Below are 15,520 nucleotides of genomic sequence, written 5' to 3' on the forward strand. Positions count from 1 at the left end.
ATGATGTTGAAGTCATTAAAGTCTGGAATTCAAGATCTCGTGGAGGTGGAGAAGGGAATGTAGAAGATCTTTCCAACAACCCTGTATCAACAAAGTCAGATGAAGGTGAGTGTGGTGTAGAATGTACAACGTGTAAGGCAGCTTCAGTTTGAAAATAGCAATCTGAGAGGTGTGTCAGGAATTCTGCTCTGTTGCAGAATGGCAAATTCCTTAACTCCATTAACTTAATTCCATTAACTGCTACTTCTAATGATAGACTCATCCTGGAAGAGCAAGGGTCATCAGTTTAGAACTCAGGGGTTTGAGGCAGGGAAGCTGCACAGTGAATATTTTTAGTTCCAAGTACAACACGATATGAAGGTGGCAGAGGAACTGTGCTGCTTTACGTCTTTTTTTAACATATTGCTGAAGGATTAGTGGAAAGATTAATAAATACACGTCATTCCTTGTTGCACCTGGAATTTGGTGTGGCTATTGAGCAAGCAGATACAATAAAAAAAGAACCTTTCATGTTACTCAAAGTACTTATGGCTGTACAAGTCATTTTTTGATTCTCCTTTAATAATGTAGCTTAGGTGTCTGGTATCATAGAGCAAGTTTGTTGATTCTGTCATTCCATGTGTGTCTAATCATTTTTCCCTAAATTGGGGGACAGTTAAGGTGAGAAATCTTTTTTGGGGTCCCATCCCAATGACAAACATTGGAAACATGCAAGGGGAAAGTACTTATGGCTGTACAAGTCATTTTTTGATTCTCCTTTAATAATGTAGCTTAGGTGTCTGGTATCATAGAGCAAGTTTGTTGATTCTGTCATTCCATGTGTGTCTAATCATTTTTCCCTAAATTGGGGGACAGTTAAGGTGAGAAATCTTTTTTGGGGTCCCATCCCAATGACAAACATTGGAAACATGCAAGGGGAGGAGTGTGTGTATGTAAAATACTTACACATGGAGATTAAATTATGGGCAAGAGGAGTTTCTTGATTGCTTAAGTGTTTACCTCTCCTTCAGCCTTGTAATTGCTAATGGTGCAAATGCTGTTTTTTCTTTGTCTTTTTAACCCTTTTCACACCAGTTATGTCTAATAATGTGGAAATAATTCTTTAGTTCAGACATTTCAAAGCAGTTAAATGGAGTCCATGCTTTTATCTTGAATGTTTTTATAACTTGTTTTTTTATAGGCAAAGCTGCATCTTCTTCCAACCCTGGCAGCCCAGCACCAGATTGGTACAAAGGTTTTGTCACTGATGCAGATGCTGAAGTGTTGGAACATTCTGGGAAAATGGTACTTCTCTTTGAAATTCTTCGGATGGCAGAGGAGCTTGGAGACAAAGTGTAAGTTGGTTCTAGACACAGCATTATTAATGGCCAACGGCCTTATATTAGTCTGACTTCTTCATTCAGTCTTCATGATGCTGTAGCTCAGTTTGCTGAAGCAAATGTGCATTTGTGCATCTATTTGTTCTTATCAGTGAGTTTTCCTACACATGCATATACTCCCCCAAAGTCTTCCTCTGTGTCTAGAAAAACTCTTTGTCTCAAAGGTTATATCAGAGGGAGGAGGGAAGAAAAAACAAGCGATGAATTTTGTGTGTCCCTGTGTGTGTTTTCAGCCTAGTATTCAGCCAGTCCCTAATATCTCTGGATTTGATAGAAGATTTCCTGGAGCTGGCTAACAGGGAGAAATCTGACAAAGAGAAGGCTCCTATCTATAAAGGTGAGTGTCTCCTTGAACAAGTGCAAAGATCGTAACTCTTTTACAAGCCTCTATTCAGTCCACAGGAAATGGATTTGAAATAAATGTTTTCATTAGCAGTATTGTATGCTCTGTACTGCTTCTGAAGTTGGCAGGATTATTGGTCTCCTCTGCAGGTGGTCTCTGCTATCCCATTATGGACTCCTGCTTCTGATTTCATTCTACATCATCCATGGTTAGTATAGCCTAAGCAGATTAAATGTTCATCACTGAAGGGAGAGAAGGCATTTAGTTAAATTCAGTACAGAAGTGATGCTGGTGCATGGCAAATCCTGATCCTTCCTCCAGGGAGAGAGCTCATGAAAGAAAATGAAGCTACTTTAAACCAGCATGTTAAATATGAATTTAGGCTTTTTATGTACAGCAGTAGATTGATTTATGGATTTCATAAGGGAGCAAGTCTTGAATTAATTGTTATCCTAGTGATGCTCTAATGGCAAGGAGTTTCTCACTTGATCTCCGATTAGGATGTTTCTCCTGTTTACTCTGAGATGCTCCCAGAGCTCCTGAGGTTCAGCTTTATGTGGAGTTCCAGTTACCAGTACATGTTGATCGAAGAATTTCTTGGAGTCTGCCATTCCTTTCAAATATCTTATGCAACTGTTCAACTTGTTTAGACTTAGAAATAAGAGAAATGTTTCTTAGTGATCCTGACACCATAATTAGCAGGAGATCCCCACTCTCTCTCTCACAGATTTATTGTTTCTGGCTGTTGCTTCTTTGAATGAATTTTTGTCATCTTCAGATGTTACAGACTGGTTTTTGTGGAGTTTGTGCCTTTAATCTGAGATAATGTTTTAAGGAGTGGGTTTTGTCATGTATGGTAGTTCTTCTGGTAAGCAATTAGATTGTATGATGGCAGGATTCACCACACAGAGACCTTGATATAACAGTCTGTTTCTCATAATTGATTGGATTGAGCAGTGCTGTCTCCAAAAAATGCTGTTTTCTGTATAATTGGTGGCTCAGTGGGATTATTTTGTGTACATGTACCTTGGTAGCCAAAGAGAATGAAAGGCTCCTTGTGAGCTGGGAAGGGAAGAAAATCTTCTATCAGCTGTAATTATTTTTTCCACATCTGGCAAGAAGTTGCCATTACTCACAGGGTTATTAAGCTCAAAGTTTTTTCTGAATTTCAGTTCCAAAATGATTAGAGATTTTAAAATCTCCTTTGGAGCATTTGCTTACAAATGCTGGTTGTATGGGAGAGACACTGCTGCTGTAACTTGCAGCTACACAGATCAGTTAGAAAAGTACAATTAATGCTGTAATGCCTAAAGATGAGGAGTAACTACATTCAACTACTTTTTACAATTAACTTTGGCTCCAGGTTGTGGCGTATCTCTGCAAATATGTGTATACAAATAGATGTATTTGTGCATGTATGTATACACACATGTATATATTCTATATGTGTGTACAGAAATAGTGATACACGGGAGGAACGACCCCGAAAATGCTCAGGTGTTTTCAAGTACTTCCATTTAAACTTAATCTTGGAACAATTTTTGATTATAAATTTCTATCTTTAAATTCCAATCTGTATAAAACTGTTTTGAGGCGTTTCATTCAGTATCAGTTGATATTTTGTATAAAAAGTAACAAACTCTTAGACAGGAATGGATGGGAATAGGTGCTGGATATGTTTGCAAGGTAAAATGATATTGACAATATTTACTTTATTCTGCTTTTGAATAATCTTAGACTAAATGGGCTGCCAGTTTGTGCAAGCAATTGCAGCCTTGTGGGTGATCATTGCCATGCAATTGCTGTCATTTTCTGCCATGATGCATACTTTATATTTTGTTATTCAAGTTCTGCTACGTTTCAAGGCACCTATATTCTCCAAAAATAATCTTGAGTAACTTGGAGTCTTCTCCCATTTCAAGATGCCAGACAATAATGTGTTCTATGTTCCATATTTCTTCTTTACTATGTAGAGAGTTGTTTATATCCAGTGTTACCAGTCTGGTTACTAACACCATCAACATTCTAATAATTTGACTGTTGTATTTCTAGGTGAAGGGAAATGGTTCAGAAACATTGATTACTATCGTTTAGATGGTTCTACTACAGCTCAGTCGAGAAAGAAATGGGCTGAAGAATTTAACGATGAAACTAATGTGAGGTGAGATCTCTTCTGATACGTATGCTTCATTTTCCACCTTTCCTTTCTTTTGTTTCCTTTTCTTTGTTACTTGCTTTAGCTTTATGACCTTGAGGCTAGACAATACCACAATGCTGTCGGGTCAGAACTTGCACAAAAAACGTGCAGCAACGGAGTGTTCCTGGCTTCCTTAGATTAATTCCATTTGTGCTGATCAATACTTGGGTGCTGATACCTTGTTGGTTTCATTTCTGTTTAGGTTGTAACCAATTTAAATTTGAGACAGGCTTTTTATTATAGTTATTTACTGTTACATCCCTGTGGGGTTTGGCTGGGAGGCAGCAATCACTGGGCCACTTAGCAGTGTGCAGCTGTCTTAGCTGTCTCCAGAGTTGTCTCCTGCTGCTCATCCAAGATGGGACTTGGATATCTCTTTGTATAGATAGATAAAAACTTGTATAAGTTCAGTGAAGTGAAGGAGCTTCACCTTCCTAGATTTGTTTAAAAAATGAGGTATGTAGTAATGTTGAGGTCATTTATAATGTGCAGAGGGGGGAAAACATTAAATTAAGGAGACATTATTTATTCTGTCAGGTAGCTGTCAGGACCTCATTTCAGGGTGAACCCGAGTGAGATGTCATTCAAAAAAAGCAGATACATCAAAGAGATGGTGTTGTTCCAGAGTTACCCTAAAAGTTTACTAGCCAGGAAACACTTTGAATAGCATGGAATCTGCCTGTTTAAAATTATGGTTTAATTTGATATAACTAATTTTATTAAGAGTATGAAAATGCAAACCCCAAGGTTTTTTCTTCCCCACCAGTTTTTGTAACAGTTGGTTTGCACAAGGCCTTGATCTGTATTTTTGAGAGTGTATGTTTTGCTGGAAGTGCTGTTCTTGTAAAATCTGCATCTGTTTTATGCTTAGTACAGTATTTTAATGAAGCTTTTGAGTTATTTCAGTGTATGAACAACTCCATAGTAACACAGCAACATGGGAACAACAGTTGTTTTCCAAAATAATCACATTTTGCAACTCTTCTCTGTTCCAGAGGCCGTTTGTTTATTATATCCACCAAAGCAGGTTCCCTCGGAATAAATCTTGTGGCTGCTAACAGAGTCATCATCTTTGATGCTTCTTGGAATCCATCCTATGACATCCAGAGCATTTTCAGGGTTTATCGCTTTGGGCAGAACAAACCTGTGTTTGTGTACAGGTTTTTGGCTCAGGTAGGTTTCTGGCTGATATTTTTGTGATATTCTGATCCTGCAGTCAAATTTGTAAACTGTAGCTATTTGGATTTGTGTCAAAGTCTGTAGTGATTCACACAGATCCAGTAGCCTTCAGCCCTAATCTGTAGCAGCATTTGGCCACTGAGCAGGTCTTGAAGGAAAGATTGGAAAAAAACCAACAATTGAAATTGTTTTCTGTTAAGCCCAACTTGTCTGACACTTTGTGCGACACAAATTGTGGAATTCTAGCAGTGATTGACACATCCCAACTCAGGATCAGGGGCTCAGCTCTCTTAGTTCTCACACCACTAACAGTTCTGAATTGAACAGACTGCACCGAGGATGGTGGTGGTTAGGGAATAGACTTGCTCAGTGCAGCTGTGTCCTACAGACCCTGCTCTGTGGGGTCCTGATGGTCCAACTGGAATGAAGACACAGAGACATAAAGAAATGTTTACAAAAAGGCATCCAGGCATGACTTGAAAGTTTGTATCACACCCAGCAGACATTACAGACGTGTAATAATTCTGATGGACACTGAGCTGTGCTTTATTGAAGCGTATTGCCATTATTTCTGTTAGGAAGTGTCTTGCTTCATCTTCTAGGTCTTCAGGTGTTACAGAGCAGTGACCTTGTCCCAGTAGCAGCATTTAACCCTTGATCAAGTCCCTCTTTCCATGCCAAGCAAAATAGATTTCTGTCTGTAACACCTTACTGTCAGACATAGGTTTTTTTCTCGAGGCCTCAGCCTGTTTTTGTAGTTTTCTCTGTGCACTTTTGAACTGTTGATATCCCTTTTAAATTATGCTGTTCAGAACAGGCTGTGCTGTTCTCATCCTCATAGTCATCATCTTTTTTAAAAAAAAGTAATTTTCCTTTTTTCATCAAAGATCTAGTTTTTTTCTTACACAGCTGTGATGAATTAGACCTGACTCTTCCTTTCCCCTCTCCCTCCACCACAGTGATATGGTATCTGTTTTCCTTCTTACAGGCTGCCCAAAGCAGCAAAATAACATACATGCTGTGAAAATTGCCATTTTTTGGTCATAATCCTGCTTTGGGGAATTGAAGCAAAACTGTATCTCTTAAAAACACTATTGAAAGAGTAATTTTCTTAGTCCAGTCAGCAGCTAGATGACATCTGTCCCATACACAATTCTTATGACTTTGTGTTTGCTTCCAGCAGGGATTTTTCTTTCATTTCTCAGCAAACAATAGGCTTTCAGGTTCTTTGTAGAAACTTGGTCAAAGAAATGAGGAAAATAGAGGACTGCTGTGTTGTTATTTCGGCTCTTTTATATCTGTGTTTTTCCTCTATGACAAGACAGGGCAGTATTTGTGTGAAGTGTGTGTGTGTTTGTAGGGAACGATGGAAGATAAGATCTACGACCGTCAGGTGACGAAGCAGTCCTTGTCCTTCCGGGTGGTGGACCAGCAGCAGGTGGAACGTCACTTCACCATGAATGAGCTCACCGAGCTCTACACTTTTGAGCCAGATTTGCTGGACGATCCCAACTCAGAAAAGAAAAAGAAGAGGGACACACCAATGTTGCCAAAAGTAAGTTGCTGCACATCACTGGGAATGATACGCTATAAGGATAACTTGTTTAAGGACAATAGGGTTGGACTCGATGATCTTTGAGGTCTCTTCCAGCTAGGTTGATTCTATGAATAGGATATTTCATCTTGGAAGGAGAGTGCTGTTTGCACTGTAGAGCTGTGCTGTCCACTTTGAATGGAGGTGAATAGCAGGTAACACAATCAGTTATGTAATTAATATAATAGATGGTATAATGAGCTGGATAAGGCGTTTCCCTCCAGTGTAATTGATGGTGTCAGAGAAAGATACTCAGTAAAAAGACCAAAATTGTAAGTCAGAACAAGCAAAGATATATTTTCACACAATTTGTTTACTGAATGAAACTGTGGAGGCCAAGATTCAAATTAACATCTGAGTGGGTGCTGGTGATACCTAGTGCACCCTCAGTTTGTGATAAATCTGTGAGACGACACTCTACTCCAGGTCTGTTTTTATCTCCCAAAGTAAGAGTCAGCTTAATCCACGCTCTCCTTTGCCAAGACTTCTTGGGTTTTAGTTCCTTGTTTAACTCTTCTGTTGGGACCATTGATAAAGTTATGGTAGATATAGGGGGAAGTGTACTTAATTACTGTTTAAATGAGGAAAATTGGACAAGCTAAGATTTTTGTGATCTATTTTTAGCGTTGCTAACGGTAGCATAGACCAGTGACATTTTTGTAGCCAGTCATTTACACAACTTGGTGAGAATGCTGATATTCTGTACTCTGAGATAATAGGAGGTAGTGATGTCAGACCTTTTTCTGACCTGATGCTAAATGGACCCTTAAGATCACAATGGTTTGTTTTCACTGAGGCCTGCCCAAAGCTGTTTGTCATGGATGTGGCATGTGTAGTAACTGCGTCAGTGTCACTACTTATTAGTGGTTCACTATCCTATGTGATACTTAGGGAACTGAAAAATCTACTGACAATGTAAAAATAAAAACTGTAACTTTTACAGGCAGGCAGGAGTAAACTTCAGGGGGAAGAAGAACTGGTTCCATTGTTTTATGCTTTTTTCCAAGTCAGTTTGTATTTAAGATTTGGCTGAGTTTTTATGCTTTAATTTATATTATCTGTGTTTGTCGTCTGCTAAAGACTAATTCATCATTAAGCTGTTGTGCAATTATCTTTGCTTCTTACCAGGTGAAGAACTGGTAAACAGTAACATGCAAATGTGTGGCCTGTAGTTAGTTAACTGATTACATTTCTGTGGCTTGGTCATTCTGCAGTGTCAGGGTGTGGGCAGGGAGGTTTTCCCCTTTGTAAATCTGTTAATTTCCAAGAAAAAATGGTATGTTTTCCATTCTCAACTATCTGCAGAGCACTATAATATAATAAATTGTGCTCAGGCATCACAGTGGCGTTGTTAATAGCTAAGCCATTCTGTGAAACAGTCCCTGAGACCACCAACAGTGCAGGCACAGCTGCTGGGGGATTTAGGAAGTGAGAGCCCTGTGTCAGTAAGTGTTGCATAGGCATTGTAAAACCCCTGAAAACTAACCCTAGTCACTGTATCCAAGCTCTCTTTAGTACAGTGTTTCTCACTGTAGGCACTAAATCCTAGATAACTGAAAATCATATTCTACCTCTTTACTATCTTGTGCATTTTGATTTTGAAAAATTCGTTAATTTATCCCCTAAAAAACCTCCTCTTTTAGGTTGTAATTCATAGTACTTTATTAAATTCTTAAATAATTCAGTGCCATATGCATTTATGCCTCCACACACTCAGAGCTGATGTATCACCATTTGCTGCTGCTGCTTCTTATTTTTAAGAAAATAAAAATAGGTTGAAAGTTTGTGAAGCAGCTGAGTCTGTTTACTCAGAGCATTGATCCATCCAGTGCAGTAATTGTATTTTGAAGGTTATTAATTTTACTTTACAAAAATAAATTGTTTAGTGAATGGGTATAATGTAAAAGAGATTATAAACTCCAAACTTACTTTATGTTCGGTTTTAAATATTAAATTACATATTAATGCCCTTCCAGCTATCAGGGTAGAGCTTGTGTAAGTGAAGCTGGATACAAGCTTTTAACCATTTCCTGGCTGTAAATAGAGCAAATGTGTGTACTGGAATTGTTTTTCATTTTTTTTCATGGTTTTAGCAAGAGATATTGAATGGAATTTCTTCCTTTTGAAGTTGTGCATCTTAGTACATTCTGTGTGCAAATTTCTAATCCCTTTTTGTTGGTTGTAAAGGCTAAACATCATCAGGTAGATTAATCTTATTTTAGCTGTTTCTCTATTTATTTGTTGAAAAAAAGAACTTTTGTGTTCCTGATAGCCTCAGAGAATAAGGGAAGCTGACCATTAACCCCCAAATATTCCTTCCCTTTCTCTGTCCCCCTGAATTAGTCTTGGTAGTGAGGAAGGACCATGCTGAGTGCTGAGGTCCCTCAGCTCCAAGGAGCTGAGAGCTGCCAGGGGAAAGTGTCCTGGGAAATGGGAAACTCTCCCTGTATGGACTGAGCTGGTTGGCAGCATGGTGTCTTCACTTGTCCTTAGTACAGTTGTGGTGGTGTTAGAGGGAGGAAAGTGTTTTTAGGAGAGCTAATAAAACCAGTAGCTGTCATTGTGTAAAGTGTTGCCTGCGATGGAGCCTTGGGGCAGGAGTTGGAGTGGGGAGTGAAGTCTGTCTTGTGAGGCCATCAGACATCCTTGAGTGGTGAGTTGTCATGAATGAATCCTGGGCAGTTCAGCCAAGGGAAAATGCTGAGTGGATAGTTACATTTAAGGTGACTTCTCTGCCCATTTGGCATTGACCTGCCTTGCCTGGGTGAGTAGAACTTAGTGCCAACCTAGTAAACTGTCACAAAGGAAATGATATCACATAGCTCCGTTTCATTTGGTACTTATGTTTGCTGCTTTGATAATCCCACTTTTCAAAAATTATTTTTGGCAGCATCTGTCTTCCCTGTGAAGCTCAGCTGATTGGGATCTCCTGTTTTCATCTGATCCACAATTAGGTTCTTGCTTTGCACACAGAACAGCCTGTCCAGTAGTTCCAATAACTCCTTCCTTGATTCCTGTGATCCATGTAATTGAATTGTGGTTCATGCATTAGTTATAATATTGTAGTTTAATTTTATGGGTTTTTCTTCTATTCCCTCATTTTTTGGTCTTTCCAGTTCTCTAAAACCCTAACATAAAAGATCAAAAGGAGTAGCAGTGGTAGGAAATACTGCAGTGAGTGTTATTCTCTTAAGTTGTGCAAGGTTATTCACTCAGTTAAATCTTACCTGTTTCAGTGTGATTTAAGCCAAGATGTATGATTTAGCTTAATTATAAGTCTTAGCAAATGAATTTAACAGCACCCTCAGAGCATTTTTAAAGTTGATTAAAAAGACTATTGATACGAAAGCATTTTATTGTAACATCAGAGAATTGCACAGCATTTAGAGATAAATATTTCCTGTTAAGATCATGTTGCATGATGCTTTGTCATGGAGACTTCAGCACCCAAGCCCATCCCTGCAGCTCCCACCTGGAAACAAAGGCCCCTGGAACTTCACCTGTATTGCTGTGCCACCACTGAGCTGCCTGCCCTGGCTCACAAAGCCTGAGCCGTTCCTCTGTAATTACCAGCAAAGCAAAATAGGCATTTAGGGCTAAAAGCAGCTTTAGTTCTGCCTCTTACAGGTTTTGTCTGTAATTGTCTCTCTTTGTCCTCAGGCCTCTTTTACATCTTCAAAGCACAGTGTGTTGAGCTGTGCCCTGGCTGTGTAATTGTGCTGTTGTGCAGGCAGTGAGGTAAGGGATTACCTCTGTAATCCTTGGCAGGGTGTGAAATGACACTTTTAGTACATTTACATGTTTTTTAGAGTGCAAGGGGAGATACAGCCAGGCTCCCAAAGAGCACATTCCTCAGAATAGGGGTACAGAGAGCTTTGAAAATACCCATTTTTAGAATTGCCCCCTGCCAAGCATGCTCCCTAGCGGGAATTCTGAGTAGGAATTAGGAGAAATGTTTTCCATCTTTTCACCGACTGTCTAAGCGTGAATGTGGAAAAACCTGGAAGGATCTGTGTCTTGCCAAGTCAGAGACCTTCTTGACTCCAGTGACATCCCACAGTAGGAAGTTTCTTCAGGTCTGTTAAGGGGAGATTCAGAGCTGAGTGTAACTCCTAGTTTGAACACACTCTTTTTTTAGTTTGATGTTAGAAAAAATAAATTTTTAATTCTTTTGCTTTTAATGGTTTAGGAGAATTCATTCTGCATTGTTTTAGAAGTCAGAAGTAAAAAGCAAAGAAACAAATACTACTTGATTTTAAAATATATCCTTGAGAATTTTGGCTTTGCAATAATCCAAGTCGCAGTCGAAGAGCAGTTTTCTTAGAAAGTGTTGTTTGGGGGGGGGAATGTTGAATGCTTCAATTTTAAGTAAAGAATCACACTGCAGATGTGCAGTATATAGTTTTCCTGGAAGTCTATCAAAGTTCCATGTCAAGTTTTCATTGTAGCTGCAGTTTTGTGCCCCATGTGGCCTGGACAAGACCTCCAGGGTGCTGAGAAGTCAGTGTGTGGGTTCTGGGGGGAAAATGCCTGTTGTACTACAACCCTAACTCCAGAGTGCCATTCCTCTGCCCTTACCCCTCTGAAACAGCTTCTGCGTCTTCAATGGTATAAACACTTGGGTTTAACAGAATAATTGTGTTATGAATGTTGTTTATATGCCTTACTAAGTTTGTCTTAACTTCCTCTGCTTGATTTCATTCATCCCCTATTCCTACACAGTTGGAAAGGACTGCTTTGGAATTTCAGTCCAAAAAAAATGTGTAACAGGTGTCTTTTTACTTGGCCAAATTTGCTGAATTTCAGCATATTAAAAATTGCAGTATAATTTACAGAAATAATTAAGTATAGGCCATGAGCTTTATGCAAATGCAGTGACTCCTTATCTAACCCAGAGGAAAGGCAGTTTTAAAAAGCAGGTTCTTGTTGTTACGTCTAAGGGAGTATCAGCAGTTCTAAAGGAAAAGGTGGTATAAAGTGAGGAAATTCTGTTGAATGTATTATGGTTGTGTTTCAGGTGTCACGTTTTCCTTTGCTCTGAATTTACCAGGGAATCTGGAGCCTTTTTGTAAATCAGTGAGACTGAGCTGCTGTTTTGGGGTTTCTTACACTAGGTTCTCCCAGATTCTTAACACTGAGCTCCTGGGGGATTGTGTGCTGGGATGGACTGGGCTGATATGCAGCTAATGAGAAAAGGCTTTTTCAGCACAGATACTGATAGCCAAACTCAGTGATCAGGTAATGTGGCTCACCTGGGACAGTGGGATGTGGATTGCAGGGCAGTGTACATGAGGGAGGAGCTGGACAAGAACAATCCTGAGGAGCACTGTGTGTCCCTGGAAGCTGGCACTGTTGCACTCTCTGCTCTGTGTTTATTCTTCCCCACATCAGCCTGCTCAGTGGATTAGAGTCACAGTCACATTTGTATTTATGTGAAATGAAAACTTGGCTCAGTTGAAGTCATGTAATGCAGATTGAAAAAGCAGATTAATATCATAATTTGGATTCAGTTGGATACAGTATATCATTTTATACTACTTCAGGACATAGCCAGGGCATATGTTTCACTGTAGTTCTGTGTGAGGGGACAACTTCATGAATTTTGATCTCAGAACCAGAAGAATTTGCTGCTTATTTGAGTTTTTTATTTTTAACCTCGGTATTAAATGTTCAATGGGTTGAGAAAAACTTGTTTATGAATTACAACATAACTCACATTCCTTCATGGGAGATTTCCTTTCTAATACATTTACCTCTCCATAGCATTTAATTTTAATCATTTTTTTTTAAAAAAACCTCTTTTTTAAAATTCAAAATGCTTTTTCAGTCTCTTTTTAATTCATCACCAGGATTTCATCCTAAAGCTTGTAAACTAACTGATAATCATTGTTCTGTCAACAAGCTAAAAAAAGAAAAGTAATAATTGTTCTGATTATTTTTTTATGTGTAAGATAGGTTTATGATTTTTTTCATTGTAAAATCAAAGTAAAAGGCAGCACCTTCCACATCCTGGTTTGCAAGCTCCATCATTAAAGTTAATGCAAAATAAAGTTTAGACAAAGAAAAGCAAACACACAGTTGGATGTAATTTAAACCACATTTTGAAGCCTATGCTAGCTAAGTGAGGGTGGTTTATATTCCAGTATTGTTTTCAATAATAGTGTTCCCATGGCAATTAATGCATATGCATGTGCAGGAGCCTCCACACGCTGAGGTACTCGTGTGGCCTTGCCCTGGGAATGTCTTCTGGACTTGTTCATCCACATCCTCTGTGTGTTTTCATCATACCTCAGTACTGCATCCCTTGTCTCTCTCTGCCTTCTCTCCCAGCACCCCCCAAAACACCATCATTTGTTCCTTGTGTCCATTAGTCATGCAGATACCACAGGGAATATTTTGTTGAGGATCTGGCTATGAAAACAATGATTCAAATTCAGGGAGACCAGATAGTGGAGGAATGAAACAAAGGGCAGCTTATATAATTGCTTAACATAATGAAGCTTTTAAAATACACAGAAACAAACAACTTTCTGTAGCTGTTGTGGCAGAACCACTGGTCAGGACTTCCACATGCAGCTCCCAGAGTGGTTGCAGAAATGTGTTTGTTTGTGGGCACAATCCATTCTTTCCCGTCATTGTTCTGTGGAGATTATAAAATGTCAGGGTAGGATGGTCTGGATTGCTGCTTGTACAAATCCCTGGCAGAGTGAGGGGAGCTATAGGTGCTCATAACTGTACTGCAAAATGTGTGGTCGATGTATTCACTATAATTCCTTTCAGGAATGGTGCAGAAGTTCAGTAAAGTTTTTATATTAGGGATTTTAGACTGAATGCTAAGGTGTACTGGAGCTTCCTTAATTCAGGAAGCTCATCAGTGATACAAGTGCATTTAAAACTCCGTGTTCAGTAATGATCTCCTAAAATGAACTCCTGTGGTGCTGCAAGAGCAGTTTTTCACAGTCCTGTAAAGCTTGTTTTAATTCATCCTTTGCACCACTGCCTGGATTTTCAGAAAAAGAGGTGTTATCTTTGAAAAACTGTGGAGATGTCGCCGTAGTGAGGATGAGGACTGCAAACCCATTACTGCTCACCCCTTTGCACAATCATCTTCTCAATCTGTTTTATATGACTTTTTGATTGAGGTACTGCTCTCTCATAATGTGTCATCTGTAGTCCAGACAAGGCCAGTTAGTGACTTAATATTTTGGTTAGCAGCTAGATTGGTTTTGCTTTGTTTGGGAAATATTCAACATTCTGGTAACTGCATTTCCAAAAACATTAGTAGAATTTATGTCTAATTTGTTGTAATAGAAATCTTAGGCTGAGTGCTAAGCTATATTGCAGCTCTTTTAAAAATAGATATGTGTATATATACAGAGCCTGGTCTAGTGGAAGGTGTGCCTGCCATGGCAGGGGCTTGGAACTAGGTGATCTTTAAGGTCCCTTCCAACCCAAACCATTCAGGGATTTATATCTATAAACAATTGAGCATTAGGGGTATTGTGGAGTATAAAGGTCTAATTTGCAGCCTGGTGATCAAATTTGGTTCTGCTGATCAGTCATTTGTGATTTGACCTTCATTAGCCCAGATGGGTGAGGGAATATTTATCCAACATGTATCTTACAGTTTTAAGAGTGCAGCCTGTTCTGGTGAATGCTGAGGGACAGGTGATGGACCAGAGTACTACTTGGGGTTTCAAAGTCTGTGGAGATGCTCATAAATGCAGGCTGTTGATAGCTCCTCTCAGATCTGCAGCCTAAGCAAAGGAAAATTCACTGAGCACATTCCATTCTTTTTAGGTTCTCAAAGTGCATTTATTGTTGTGGAATCCAAGTGCATTCCTGTGGTTCGTTAAGTGATTGGACTGTCATCTCTGCAACAGATTGTTAATCCATTACCCTCTCTAAGAGGAAAGTTGTACTTTTAAATTATTTTCAAGATTTGGTATGCTGTGAAGTGCCCTGAGCTGCTGCGTGTGACATGGGATGGAAGCACCAAGTTAGGCATGCACAGGGAGTAAGTGCAGCAGAACTGCTGAGTGACTTCTTGTTGTATCTTCTCCTCCTTTGAACAGGACACAATCCTGGCAGAATTGCTTCAGATCAATAAAGAGTACATAGTTGGATACCATGAGCATGATTCACTCCTGGACCATAAGGAAGAAGAGGAACTCACTGAGGAGGAAAGGAAGGCAGCGTGGGCAGAATATGAAGCAGAAAAGAAGGTAAAACTGTCTAATCAGGTTCATGTATATAAAAATAACCTTTCCAGTTTGTCTTGAGGAAATTATAAAAGTTACTTTACACATTCCTTTTTTTGTTTTATAATAAAACCTAACTGGTGTCATGTGTAAAACCTCTTTTACCCTTTGAGAGGAATTTCTAGCTCCATTAAAGGTCTACAGAATATTTTGCCATGATCCTACAGACATATAAGCATCTGCTGGAAAAGACCTTGAAGCTTTCTTTTTGTTTTATTATTCCCCATGTCTTAGTTGATATTTAAGCAGGTGGTAGAATGAAGAAAACTGTAAATTGGCTACAGGTTTGGGATTTTTTTTACTGTTAAAGGAATATGATAACTTGGTATAACTGGAGTCTAATAGAAGAAAATTCCTGGAAAGGCAAAGTTTGGTATTTAGATCTGAACAGTTACGTGGAAGGGCAAAAAGTGAGTGTATAAATTGCCACTAACCATCCTAAGTGAACAAATGAAATGGAGCACTGGGAGAAGATCGGGGGAGGGAGAAGAAGTTGGGAGATATAATACAGTAAGCTCTGAAATTGCCCTATGAGAAATCCATATGGGCAATGAGCTTTACATTCCT

The 15,520-nt window shown here is 39.1% G+C and overlaps 1 protein-coding gene across 1 annotated transcript in view; it reads left to right on the top strand.

Moving 5' to 3' along the window:
* ATRX (alpha thalassemia/mental retardation syndrome X-linked) overlaps positions 1–15,520 on the top strand; it is a 61,398-nt gene that overhangs the window by 42,959 nt on the left and 2,919 nt on the right. Inside the window, 7 exon segments of the mRNA XM_009074802.1 lie at positions 1–105; positions 1,181–1,334; positions 1,613–1,716; positions 3,775–3,883; positions 4,915–5,092; positions 6,459–6,653; positions 14,768–14,917. The exon segment at positions 1–105 is cut by the window's left edge and continues 56 nt beyond it. Coding sequence (XP_009073050.1) covers positions 1–105; positions 1,181–1,334; positions 1,613–1,716; positions 3,775–3,883; positions 4,915–5,092; positions 6,459–6,653; positions 14,768–14,917 — 995 coding nt within the window.

The sequence above is a fragment of the Acanthisitta chloris genome, unplaced genomic scaffold (genome assembly GCF_000695815.1).
Source record: "Acanthisitta chloris isolate BGI_N310 unplaced genomic scaffold, ASM69581v1 scaffold10095, whole genome shotgun sequence".
Classification (NCBI taxonomy): domain Eukaryota; kingdom Metazoa; phylum Chordata; class Aves; order Passeriformes; family Acanthisittidae; genus Acanthisitta; species Acanthisitta chloris.